The 14,425-nt window shown below is 35.9% G+C and overlaps 1 protein-coding gene across 1 annotated transcript in view; it reads right to left on the bottom strand.

Moving 5' to 3' along the window:
* The window catches only part of LOC150105348 (uncharacterized), a 188,913-nt gene that overhangs the window by 158,311 nt on the left and 16,177 nt on the right, over window positions 1-14,425 (bottom strand). The window contains exon 3 of the mRNA XM_090394734.1: window positions 7,857-8,215. Coding sequence (XP_090250860.1) covers window positions 7,857-8,215 — 359 coding nt within the window. The remainder of the gene's footprint in view (window positions 1-7,856; window positions 8,216-14,425) is intronic.

Here is a 14,425-nt window from a genome sequence, read left to right as displayed (position 1 = left end):
TGAAGAGAAAGCCTTAAACTCTGCCCCACAAAAACTAACCGTATGGCTTTGCTATGTTGATGATGTGTTTGCTATTTGGCCACATAGTTCCGATGCACTCCTCTCCTTCCTAACACACTTAAACAACACCCAGAATGAAGTTCACCCTGGAAGAAGAAAAAAACAACTATCTTCCTTTCTTAGACACATTAGTCACCCACCAGCCTGATGAAACTTTGGTTTTCTCAGTTTATAGAAAGGTTTTCTCAGTTTATAGAAAACTTACTCATACAGGCAGATACATTCACCAACAATTACCCCCCACACACACACAACAATATGGAGTCATTAAGACACTACACAACAGGGCTAAACTTATCTGTTCAAATCAATGCCCTAACCACATTCTCAACACTTTCTTAGCCAATGGCTACCCCCCCCCAAAAAAAAAAATATCCAAAACATATTGAAACCAATAACAACCCCTCCTCCTACCTTTGCAACAAGGATTACTCTAAATCCATCACCATTCACTATATCCGAGGCACCTCGGAACAAATTACAAAAATCCTAAAAAAAACATTACTTAACTTCTTGTTACAGACCTTATAAAAAATTGGCATCCCTTATCCGCTCCACTAAAGACCAACCTCCCCCCCCACCTAGACCTACTTGGTGTATACCAAGTTCCTTGCAGTTGTAAGCTGTCCTACTTTGGCCAAATAGGCAGGACAGCTAATATCAGAATTTCAGAACACAAGGACTACATCCAGTTTCACCAATACAGCCACTCTGGTCTTGCAGACCATGCGCTGGATTCCTGCCATAGAATACGGTGGAAGAAAGCCACGATAATACACCATAGTAAATTCAAATGCAAAAGGCTATTCATGAAATCAGCCTCAGCCCTAAGAAACAATCCAAACCTAAACAAATTTGGTTGCATGAGACTGCCCCAAATTTGGGAAACCTACATCAGAAGACCTTCAGCCAAATCGACCAAGAATACCAACATTGCTTGCTAGGGGGCACCATCAGGACTTTTAGGAGAAAGAATAGCTTCCTGCTTCGTTCCTCATTTACTGTGTGTTGTGCTTGCGTGCATGTGTCTTGTATTTAAGTTCCTGTGATAATGGCAACGTGACGTTGCCGAAATATTGGAAGTGTATTAAAATTGATTTTAATGTATATTCTATTGTACGTTTTAATTTCCTTAATTAAGGAAAAGTAAGAGTGTATAACCAACGTCTAAGCCTTTCCACGAGAGGTAGATGATTTTGATATGAATAATATGAATCTCAAACAGACCCAGAACAGAAATACAATTCCATTATTGAGTCTGCTAAGATCTGATAATTGGCAATCTCATTTTTGTGACCAAAGTCTCAAAAACATGAAATAATTGGACCATATTTATGAGAATGGTAACAAGCAACAGCTTGTCAAATTGAGTCACAGGCATTAAATGACATGCAAAAAAACATTTTTCATAAATAGAACCAAAATGCTAAGTGACCTTTTTTCATGACGAAAATGTCAATGAACCAATCACCTCCATAGGCTATCTCGGACTGCCTATAAATCAAAAACAAACTAAGCACCATGGTTCTTTCCTTTTCATACATTTCCACATTCATGTGATCATAAGAATGTGTCCCTCGTGGTTATTTTTCTAATATCAGTATCGTAAATGTTTGACTTGACATGGAAAAAAATAGAAAAATTCTGAAAATGGCCTTAGATGATAAGAAAGAAGAGGAAACCATGCAAGAAAGATAAAGGGCAAGAAATAAAAATTTGAGGTTATGTTTGTGTTTTTACTAAGATAAATTTTTAAGAATATTGTCAAACTTTGCTCGATCATTACTATTGCCAATGCAAAATGCAACTTTATTTAATATATAGATACCTGTAAGTTATAAGAAAGAACTCAATATCGTTTTAGAATGAAATTTCATCAAAGAGACAGACACCAATGATCTCAATTAAATCATAGTGCTGACACAGCCATCAATTATTTTATTGAAAAATCAACATGACAAATCAGCAATTTGGAAAGCTAAATGCTGTTCTTTCTGATAAAGAAAATGTTGAAATATTATATGAAAAGCATGTAGTATGCCTGAATGTACTGCCAGATAATACCAAACGTATAGAGAAAAAAATAACATTCATTTAAGAGCGAAAACTAGTACAGATATTCCTGCAAATGGAATTTTCTTAACAGAATTCAAAGTAGCAGTTATTTTTTGAGGAATAATAACAGCTGCAAGTAGTCCAATGTTACATATGACCCAATTTCATGTTTATCAGAAAACAGTTGGAGCACTTCTGTATCCAGTAATGAGCAAGGAGAAAATCGCAACAGAAATGAAAATAAGTATAGAAATCAAGCAAATGAAATTTGGTAGACCAAATAAAGGAAGAAAGAGAAAATTTAAAGGTCAAACTTTCATAAAAAATCTTCAATACTCTAATAAATCTTATCATACAACTAAAAGATAATTTGTGAGATCAAAGAGTTTTTTTCGAAGAACATAGGTGTCCTTGTAAGCATGAATGTCAAGAAACATGTGTCTGAAAACGTAACATTTTTTTTTTTTTTTTTTGGAAAAATTCTATCTACTAGGAAATTATGACACTCAAACTGCTTATATCACTGGGAATCTCAATCACAGTTTGAGATTCCCAGTGAAATGTAAGAGAAGTAAAACTTAGACAAAAGGTTATTTATACAATGACTTACAAACACATAGCTTGGAAAGATTTTTTTTTTTTCAAAAAACCTAAGAATTTCTTCTAAATGGATAAATACTGCTTTAACAAAATTTACAGATGGGAATAGTGAAGACAAACAAGGTGGGAGAAATAAGTTGTGAGATCAAATTATTGGCAAGGTTACAAAACACAAAATTTTCAACCTACAAGTAACAATACTGTAAAACTTGAATGAGGAGTTTGTATTTAACTTATATTATGGAAAGAAAAATGCATGATCTTTATATAGAAGAAAATCTTTTGCTACCATTAAAAGTATACTTTACAAGAAATTTAATCTTCACAAAAAAAAAAAATAATAATAATAATAAAGATAGCTGTAGTTTGCATGATGCATAAAAAGCTGAACTTGAAAGTGCAGGACCTGAGAATCAAACAGCAGAAATAAACTTTCCCTGCCACCAACACCTTAAGGAAGCTTCATTAGCCAGAAAATAAATGAAACAAGATTTTGATGCAGCCTAAGCAAAAACTGAATTTGAGACATTCACAACATGGAAAAAAATTGCCACCACCTAACATTCCAAGTAATTGGACATTTTATACAAAACAACTTCAGCATTATAATGGGGATGTACACTGTGGAAATAAGGGATTTTTTTTTTTTAGAAAGAAGGAACAGCAAGACATGGCACACAAGAAGTAGACTCAATCCTACAAAAAATTACTGAGAATCATATCAGCCTCAATACTAAAACTATTATTATGTGGTCTGCTAGCTATGGTGGATAAAACAGAAATATCAAAGTAGTTTTGATGTTGAAATATATCCTTTCCAGTCATTCTACATTAGAAATTATATATTTTAAATATTTAATATCTGGATACAGCTATCTGCTCAATGATTCAGATTTTTCTAATGTAGAAAAGCTATCAAATTTAATCAAAGAATTTATACTACTGGTGATTACATGAATATATGAAAGCCTATAGGTGGAAAAATTAAGTTTAACTGGAGGGGGAGGGGATTTTTTCTCAATGTCTCAATAGAAAATATGACAGGGTCAAAATAAGTAGGTTGAAAGCAAGGGCAATAAAAAGAATGTCTTTTTTTTCCATCTTTTCATGCAATATAACAATAGCAATGCTGATATTTTCAAGAAAGTAGAGATCAGAAGAAATCTTACAAAGTCGTCACCAAGTTAATTTAAATTGGACTTCCAAATAACTTATAAGTACCCATAGTCCTTCAAATCAGTTATTTTTACGATTAAAAAACAGCCACGTGAAAGCACTCGCTATGCCTACCATGTGAAGTAAAGATGGCGGCAGCAAAGGCCAATAATGAAAGATTACCTCGAGTCCCATAAGCGTAGTGCAGCTGATCGCCAACAAACAGAATGACAATAGGAAGTGCAGCAGCTGCGAATCCAAAGTTACTGAAAGGAAAAAAGGTATATTGTGTGATTTCTGTTGACACTGGCTACATACTCCCTGTGAAAAAATGGATGAATTGGCACACAAGCTTTTTATCGATCTCAACCAGCCTTTCTTCTGTTCAATGTGCCTTCTCCCTCCATAAAACAGCTATTGAACGTAGGTACATGAGTTGAAAACCTCGAACACTTAATATTACGATCGATACATTCTCTTCCAAAATCTGAAAGTTGGAAACTAAGCTCAAGATACTCAATGACTAGTGGCCGATCGCAAGTGCACCTATTCCCGCTAACGAACTCCGAGACCTAATTGCATCAATGGTACATGAGTCGAGGCCGAAAAGGAGACTCAATGCCATTATTCTGAACTTCCCAGTGGAAAATGGTAAATCATTAAAAGAAGGCATCAGCAAAGTAGCAGGAGAATGCAACTTCAATCCCAGAAATATCAAATGCCATCGTTTTGGACACATAAACAAAAGAATGGGCGGAAGGAACTTTCCACATCTCATGAAAGTGACCTGTGACACACTGACAAACACACCCAAATTAATAACAGCAATAAATAACAAGCTAAAGGACACTTACCCCCAATCATGTATACGTGCTCGAACTGATTTAACTTTTGCCCAGAGGGAACAAAGACGCCAACTCTGAAGACAACTAGAAGAAAAACACCAAAATGAAGACAACAGTTGGATCATAGACTACAAACAAACCAAACTAGTGCAAAAATCAAGTGATGCAACTAGTATCCACCAAGGAAACTAGTATGCAGACGCTGCATAGGAAACATGCAAGACCTTGCAGTCAAATCCAAGCCTCACAAAACTTTGCATATCCACTTCAACATCCATGGTATCAACTCCAACATTAATAGTGTCCACTAAAATTTGCAGTCTGCCAAACCCCACCTAGTCTTTTTAACAGAAACTCAAATATCACCTTCCTCCAGCACTATCCATCCCAACCTTCCAAATTATACACTATTTAACTCCTTTCGAACCAAGGGTGGCATCTGCACATATAACCGCTCTGACATACCCCCAGAGAGCACCTAACCTAGAATCACCCAACTTTGACCTGCTTTGGTTGAAAATATCCCTCTCCAACTCAATCAAATTCATCTGATGTCTCTATCACTCTCCTAATACCACCAACCATTGTGAGCTCTTTCATTTCCTCTCCTTAAAAGTTGATTTTCTTCAGTCCCACTCTCCTAACAGTGAACTCATCCTCCTGGGTGATTTTAATGTCCATAACACCAATTGGCTTTCCTCTTCCAGTTGTACTGATCCTGCAGACAGAGATGCTGAAACATTTGCCATCATCACTAATGACCTTACACAAATTGTTCAAAAACTGGCTAGAATACCAGATATCCCGAACCACTTCCCAAATACCCTAGATCTCTTCCTTACCACTGACCCTTCCAAATATACAGTGAATGTAGTGAGCCCCCCTCCTCCCGGTAATTCTGAGCACAACCTAGTGTTCATCTCCTCCTCCATGCAAAAATGCACAGTCACTCCCAAACCAGAGTAGTTTGGCATTATAACAGTGCCAATTGTTCCATGGTTGGATTATTGTTTCTGGTATTCCAGTCCAAACATATGCACCGAACGTATCACCAAAGTAATCCTCACTGGAATGAAAACATACATTCCCCACACTACTGTCCTGAAAGTCTGTGCACCAGAACTGACTCCTATCCTATGCAATCTGTACATACTCTCTTACTCCACTGGTATATATCCCAAAGCCTGGAAATTGGCGTATACTCAACCCATTCCTAGGTTGGGTTGAGTATAGGCCAATCCTAAAAAAGGTGACAAATCGCTGCCTTATCTCACTCACCTCAGTCCTATCTAAAGTGATGGAGAAAACCATCAGTTCTCAACTGCTACTCTACTTGAAGGTACTCAGCTATTAATCAACCACCAGTACGGATTCCGTCGATGCTGATCAACAGGTGATGTGCTCTCATATATCGCCCATCTCGAGACAAATGCCATGGAGAAATTTGGTGAATTCCAAGTGGTTGCACTTGATATCTCTAAAGCCTTTGACCAGGTCTGGCACAAAGGCTTACTAAGCAAACTCCCATCATTTGGACTGTCTCAGGACTTCTGCAGACGAATTACCATCTTTCCTTCTGGACACACCCTATGTGTGATGGTAGATGGCACCCCTATCCTCTCACCATCCAACTATGCTGGGGTTCCACAAAGTTCAGTTCTCTCACCAACCATCTTCCTTCTATATATATATATATATATATATATATATATATATGTCCTACTTCAGTTGACCTCCAACCCAATACACAGTTTTGCAGATGACAGCACATTGCACTCCTTTCATCTGAAAAACCTTACCATACACAACTCACTTCAACCCACACAACATCAACCACAACTTCCCTTAAATCTGATCTCCAAGCCATACTCCAAAGGGCCTCAGATAACATCATCAACTTCAACGCTAGTAAAACCCAGTTCTGTCTTATTTCTCACAAAAAAAAAGAACCATTTTTCCCTGAGTATTATTTTTGATAACATGCAAATTCCCACACAAAATGAGATTTCTCTTCTTGGAATTACCATGACATCAGGCCCTTCCTGGCATAAACACATCACAACCACTGCATCCTCAGTTTCCAAAAAACTAGGATTTCTCTTTTGCTCAAGATGTTACTTTGCCTTTAAACAGCTGTTAACCTTATACAAATCAGAAATCTGTCCAGCTATCGAATAATGTTCTCACATTTGGAGTGGGGACACCTAAAAGCTCCCTCAAAATGCTTGACTCAATACAAAGGAGGCCAATTAGACTGATAAATGACCAATTTCTTACCAACTCACTTTCACATAGATTTAGTCTCAGCAATTTGTACATTCTATGAATATTTCCATGGAAAATGTTCATCTGAAATAGCATCGATAATTCCCCCACTCTGTACTAAGCGCACTGAAACACTTACAGCTGCTGCCCAACATTCTTTCATAGTACATCCTGAAACCCACAGCACAAGTTTCTTTTCCTCCTCCTTCATCCCTGCTACTGCTGTACTGTGAAAGTCTTTTTTTTTTTTTAAGTTATTTTTATACAGGAATTTTTAGTTTTGGGCTATAGAATCCTGAAGTTAAAAAAAAAAAAAATGTGAAGGAGTGCAAAGCTTCGACTTTCAAGACCATTTTCTCAACATTTGACATTTGTTGCTTGGTCCCTTTCTGATAAACATGCTCCAATTAGGCGTTGATTTTTTTTTATTATTTTTTTTTTTTTTATAACACAGACCTATGATAACATACTTGCTTGTAAAAAGCATGTCCTAAATTATGTACAATACTATTATAACCAAATTCATTTTTAACAAATGTTTATGTTGTTGACCATACTTACTAACCTACTTCTCAGCAAAACCAATTTAATATTTTAAACTTTCTAAAAAATATGTATATGTTCTTCTGAGAAATAAATAAGGTGCTCAACACAGTTTACAATGAGTTCATAATGCATAATTTAGGCAAAACTTTGTCTAAAAATGTCATTTTTCACTCTGATATTTAATTGAGCAATATATTATACCATATAGTTAAATAAATTTTAAGTTATTAAAAATAACTTTGCTTAAACTTATTTTTCATTCTTAGTCATTTTTAGTTTTAGGTGATGCCAGGCTAATATAAGGTAGCCTAAAAGATTAATCTATCTTACTTCTGACGTTCTAATATCCACTGTACTTGAGGAGAGCTAAGTTTCACACTATCTGGCATATTGGATACTATGTGTGCTGTTTGTTCCCACTTCCTCTTCCTTTCCTGTTCCTGTTCTACTTTCTCCTTCATCCTGTTCCACTCAACTAAAAGGTATGCAAATTGTTCAGGAACTGGTAAACTGGCAATTTCTATCAAACCCTGCTGTAACAACATTTGTTTGATTTCATAGCTAACTAACGCTTCATTTTCTTGGTCTTGTTTCTTTAATTCTTTTCTTAAACTTTTATTTTCTTCAAGAAGATTATGCATTTCATCATTAGATAATGCTTGTATCTGTTCAATAAACATTTCAAGTTCCTATAAAACAAAACATTAAATAAGAAATGCTTAATCCAAAATGAATGCAAAATAATATTTCATAATATAATTTACTGTAAAATAATTATGTTAAGAAAACAATATACAACTTGGACTAATAACCTAGCAGCAATCAAAGTTACCTGACTACCAAAATGGTCAGAAAATTTTTATAGAAAACAGCAATAGTGTATTCAGCCATGTGTGATTTTAATTTTTGAAGACAGTAATTTTGAAAACAGTAATTACTAATATTGTCATTTTAGCAATTAGAGAGAATGTAGCCAATATAAAGAAAAAAAAAGGTTCTTGCTGGAGTCCTCATAATTAAGGAAGGAATAAATCTCAATAGAAATGTTCTGGGAAAAAATTGACAAAAAACAAATCTAATAACAGTCAGGAATTACTTAATTTCTGTTCAAGGTCTGACCTAATTAATAAACAGCATAAACATACGTATTTTCACTGAGGTACCTATTTTTTTTCTTCAAATTATCAATTTTTTTAAAAATATTTATATGCCTAAGTTCACCTTTAAAATATGTAGAGAAGTTTGAAAAATTCAAACTCTCTCTTTCTCTCTGACACACACAATGTGCTATAATATAATATTATTCCTGTAGGTATCGTTTTTCACTGAAAACTTTATAAATACCTTGTTGAGGAATCAAGTGGCATGTTTTGGACTTGTACAGCAACTAGCCGTCATTATCTGAGATTATAATCAGTGATTCAAACTCCTCAAGACAAATAATGTTATCTGTATGACAATAAATACCTAGTTGGGGAATCAAGTTGCATGTTTCGGACTCGTACACTAACTAGCCGTCATTATCTGAGATTATAATCAGCGATTCAAACTCCTCGAGACAAATAATGGTATCTGTGTAACAATGCACAAATCTGTGTTGTATCCCCCCCGCCCTCCATGAACCAGTATTAAATATTAAACACATCTGGAAAAGGATTCCAGTAATAGTAGCAAATTTTCCCTAACATGGTCATTGACTGCTTCAAAATTTAATACTGAAGATTTTTGGTTGCAGAGTTTTGGGTGTCGTCTCAAGTAATACCAAAAGAAAGATGAGTGTATTTATACTGTATAGAATCTTTTAAGCATAAATGATGTCATTCAAAGAGAATCTACATCCACTCCTGTATGAGTGGTGCTCAGCACTGTTATACTATGACAACCTGCATATCATGCCAGATAATATAGAATTATCTTTATTATGAATGTTCCTCCAGGGAGTCCAAGGATTCACCAAAGGAGGATCGACTTAAATACCTATCGCATCTCTCTCTCTCCTTGAAAAAAAAAATTCAAAAGGCACAACATGCCACGAGAAGAACCTGGATCTCAAATTCTTTCTTACTACATAACTATTCAAGCCTCTAGGGATAACCACAAGTTCTACCAGCAATAAGCTGCAAAATAACATTTCTGTCTATACTGTAAGATTCCCCTTACTAACTAGTATGTTTCTATCATATCTTCTCCTACATCTAGTTCTCAAACTGTTCTCATACACACAATTCCATAAACCAGTTAACTTGTTATTTACATGCCACAGGATTTTTTGAATCATTTCCTTGAAACGCACATGATTATCTGCTCACCGTGATCTAGACCATTAAACGGCTATGGCAGGATGAGGATGACATCCTGAGAGGAATAAAGATGGAAGGGCATGTTTTTCGTGAATGCAGAATGGTAAAATGGCAGGTTGAGTGATACTGATGATAGAAAAAGTTATGTCCATACGAGGCAGAGATGAAAGGGGGGGGGGATTGTGGCAGTGGTTTTGAGGCAGAATGGTGTGAAACAGAGGTGAAGAGAATAAAATGCATAGTTGGATGTTGCTATAGAGTTGAACACGGGGGGGGGGCATTATTATACTAGTAATATAATAAAAGCAAAAAATTCTGTATTTAATCTTGCATCCAACAATTTAATCTAACCGAGCCTCTGTAGCTCAGTCGATACAGACGAAGCCCTTTGGTCGGAAATACCTGGGTTTGATTCCAGTCAGTGATGTAAGGAATCTTTATCTGGTCTCTTTCGATGAAAGGTAAGTTAGCCATTCTCATACGGAGGTGGTGGTGGGGGGGGTTTCACCCAGAAACTCAGATTTTTTTATCCACCAGGACAGGCAAACTGGCCCCGTGAACACACATGGATTAGTCATGAATACTGCCCTTAGGGGATGCAGCAGAGGAGTGACAAACTGGCTGCATTAATTCATCATAAAGCCCGCTCACTGGGAGGGAGGGATAGACTCAACCCATCCTAGGAGGGATGAGAAGGATAGGAATCCCTATTTATGTTGTATGCTTGGCAACACTGTTCAGAATATTGTATGTATGGCAACATCATTCAAATTTATTCGCTACTTATTTTTTAGAATTTTTACATTGAAGTTAAGTAATTGGGCTCCTTTTTGGTCTGAATTTTCTACACTGAAAAGAATTAATTTGGGCTATTTTTAGCAGAATTCACTGCATTTATAAGCTTTATCTGCTACTTTTCTTAACACCTATCTGACAACTCTAGTTTGCAGGTTGCATGAAAGCCCATGATGTCGTGTAGCGCACTTCGCTGATATTGTGTAGCACAGTAGCTCATTAAAATGAATGAAAAAAAAACTTTCGTCAATATTCAAATGAATATTTAAAATATGGAGTTATTCCGTCCATCTATAAATAATGAGCAGTTACTAATCTCTTTAACATGTGAAAAAACATTCTCAAATGAAGGAATGAAGCCTTCAAGAATGATTGAGCATTTAAGAACAAAGTATCCAAATAGAGCAATAAAGGATGTGGAGTATAATAAATTTAGTTTAATCCTTTATCCAAGTGTAAGCAAACAAAGTATGTGCATGAAAATATCTTCAGGACTGAGGTAAGGTGGTGCAACACAAGGCAACTCCGAGCAAAGGTGGACCAAGCTCTCATCACTCATTGTCTCAGTATCTCCCATAAAGCAAAGCACATCTCCTTGCAGACATGTATACTACTATGCATTAAGGGAAGTGGCCCTTCCCATGATGAACAATGAGGAGGATATAGTCAATATGTTAAGTTCATAACATAATGCAAAACTTTAGAGCAGTGGGAACAGGGGTTGGGGAGAACCACTGATGGTGAGTGAACAGGAGGTATGCAAGGAACTGAGTCAAGTTGATGTCAACGAGGCCATGGGACTTGATGGCATATCACCATGTGATATACCATCAAATGGAGGGTATGTTCCAGGAAGTTAACAGCTTTAACTTACCTTTTTAACATGAATCTTAGATTGGTCAAAGTTCCAAAGGAGCGGAAAGAGGGTAAAATTGTTCCACTTTATAAAGGGGAGGATAAGTCTAGGGCTACGAATTATAGACTAATCTGGTTGTCTGAAGTTGTAGTCATGGTATTGGAGAAGCTAGTGAGGACAAGGATTCTGAACTAGGTTGACAGCAGATTTCTCTTTAGTAAACCCATACTAAGGAAGATTGTGTTTTAGCAATCTGCTTACTTATTATAACAAGATGATGAATACATTGGACAACTGGGATGCACATACAGTAATATATTTAGATTTTGCAAAGGCTTTCAATAGATTGCCAGGACAAACTAGTACAGTAGCAAACAAATTAATCCAAAGACAATTTAAAGAAAAATTTTAATTATGCAAGAAAATAAGTACAAAAATTAAATTTCAATTTTACCTAATTTATATGTACTCCTCTGTTCCTAATAAATTCGTTAATTTGTTTAGGCAAGGTCTCTACCAACGTAGAAGACATTTTTCTTAATTCTGCATCTTGAAACCATACTTTTATAATAGATTGTATTAAGTTATCTTTTGTATCACAATTTAAGTTTACAAATCTCTTTTTCACTACAGTCCACCAATTTTCTATTGCATTAATGTCAGGAGAGTTGCCTGGCCACTGAAGCAATTGGATATTCTGATTTTTGAGGAAGTCTTCAGTATTTTTGAAGTGTGGCCTGGAGCGAGATCCTGCTGGAAGATGATATCTTTGTCTTTCTTATCTCCAACATTTTTATATATTGATCACTTTTCACCATACCATCAACAGGCACAAGTGATCCTCAACAGTCCATGTTTAAAACAACCCAAGAACATCTTGGGTTGTTTTAAATTGATTTTAAATATAAGGAATTTAAATATAGTTTTCGTTTTTGGTCAGAAGAAAAAAGGTATCTGTCTCCCTAAACCTGTTTAAAATTGCATTAACCAAACCAACACTACACTCATCGGCAATTTGTTTTTGAGTTAAGGATGTGTGCTGAGAAAGAGTACATATTTTTGAATGCTTTCTTGGAGCATTATCATTTTATAGCTACACAAAATGAATAAAACACTATGAATGTCAACTTGTTTATACTATTAAAAATGCACACTATTAATAAACATCATAGAGAGTTAAATCAGTTAAAACATATGGCATTTAATCAAAATAGTGAACTAAAACCAAAACCAAACCTAAAAACTTGACAAAAATTCTGACTGTTCAGATTAATTTGTTTGCTACTGTAATTAAACTGGGGCAGATGTGGTGGACAGTGGATTGGAAACTAGTGTAAAAACTCTATGTAGCTTAAAAAATTCCAAAGCACATTACAACGATTTTTTTACATAGCTCAAGTCCCATGAGAACTGTAAATAACCTTGTTTGTTTCTATGTATATTTTGCAAAATATTGATGTAGTTAACCTGTGGGAAGTGAATGTATTTACTGTTTTAACGTCGAAAACAAAGGCAATGCTTTCCCAGGGGAACTTTGTATATGTATATAGTTATGTGTAACAGCGCAGGAAAAGTTGTTTACTAGTTTTGTATATAAGACATGCTTACTGCGCTAACACCTTTAAAGATAGTATCTAAGAGTGCCGCTAGGTTTAGAGAAGTTTCCGTGGCCCTGAAAGGAGAATCAAAGAGTTCCGCTAGTTTCAGAGACAAGTTTCGGAGCAGAACAAAGAGCGGGTTAAACTTAAAAGATAAGAGTCATACCGAATTCTTCGGGGTTTACTACCCTTAGTGCAAGGTTCCAAGATTGCAGAATAAAAAGGGACTGAGCCAAGCATAAGGAGCTTCTCGGTTCGAGACGACTTCTAGGCCAGACAGAGGGTTTCCAGAGGCCGCAGATGGAGCTCCCCACTTCCAACAGTTGCCAGAGGTGAGCTTCCTGGTTCCAGTGGCTAGAGAGAGGGCTTCCAGACGTTGCCAAAGAAGGAAAGGCTTCCAGACGCCAGAGAGAGGGGTCCTGGTTGAGAGTTGGCAGCAGTTTCGGTTTCTTGGAGGTGGCAGTTGTCCAGACATTTTTAGCGAGCCAAAGCAGAGGAGAAAAGGCGATGTAAATTACCCGAGGAAACTTCACTCGGAAGTTTTTCTTTTTCACTGTGGGAGGACAACCTTTTGCCGGTCGCAGTCCACAGCGGACTATTTTCCCGATGAGATATTACTAAAGCCAGACATTCCTGAGGAAGCTCAAAATCTGAGATGAAAGAAATGCCATAAGACTGTGTGATGTGGAGTCATTTGTAAGTTCAAACCTTTTGTATTTGTATATTCCCTCTCATAGTAGGTTGTTGATGGACTTTTAAGAGATTGTTCAATAGTAATAAGAAGCGTCTTAAAGAGAATCGATTGGCATATTGGAAATTGATATAAAAATTGTAAAGATAACAGAGAGTTAGCTAACCTCTTTGCAAGTAAACTAGAAGTTTAATAAGTTGAATTTGTAAGCGGAAAGTAATTAAGATTGTGAGTTAAAGAAGTTAATGTTAAAGTAAATAGGTTATAATTTATGCTAAAGATTTTATAAATGGATAGAGAAAGCAATCTCCCTATGGTTTAATTCATGTATAATTTGAAAAATAAATGTGTTTTAATTATTTGATAAAAGAGTGCTGCCTGATCTTTTATTTTACAACTGCACTGTTCTTAAATAAATCGGACTTGTGAGCAGGAAATAATTTAAGTCAATAAAAACGCAGTTCAGTTACTTACAAACCACGACTGTTAAAGTAAACATTGATAAAAGAAACTTCACTTGTGAGAGAGAGGGAAATTTATCAGAAGTTTTATTTAGTCTTATGCCAATGAAATGATATATTGGTGGGCGCAGTCTGACAAAATAAATTTCCAGTATTCATAGGCATTCAATTAGTAAATACGGAAGGTGGATAATCATA

This window comes from Typopeltis vanoorti, chromosome 6 (assembly GCF_054136105.1).
Source record: "Typopeltis vanoorti isolate ZY-2024b chromosome 6, IOZ_Tvanoo_1.0, whole genome shotgun sequence".
Lineage (NCBI taxonomy): Eukaryota > Metazoa > Arthropoda > Arachnida > Uropygi > Thelyphonidae > Typopeltis > Typopeltis vanoorti.
Note: the sequence above shows the minus strand (reverse complement) of the source record. Positions and strands in the feature narration are given on the sequence as shown.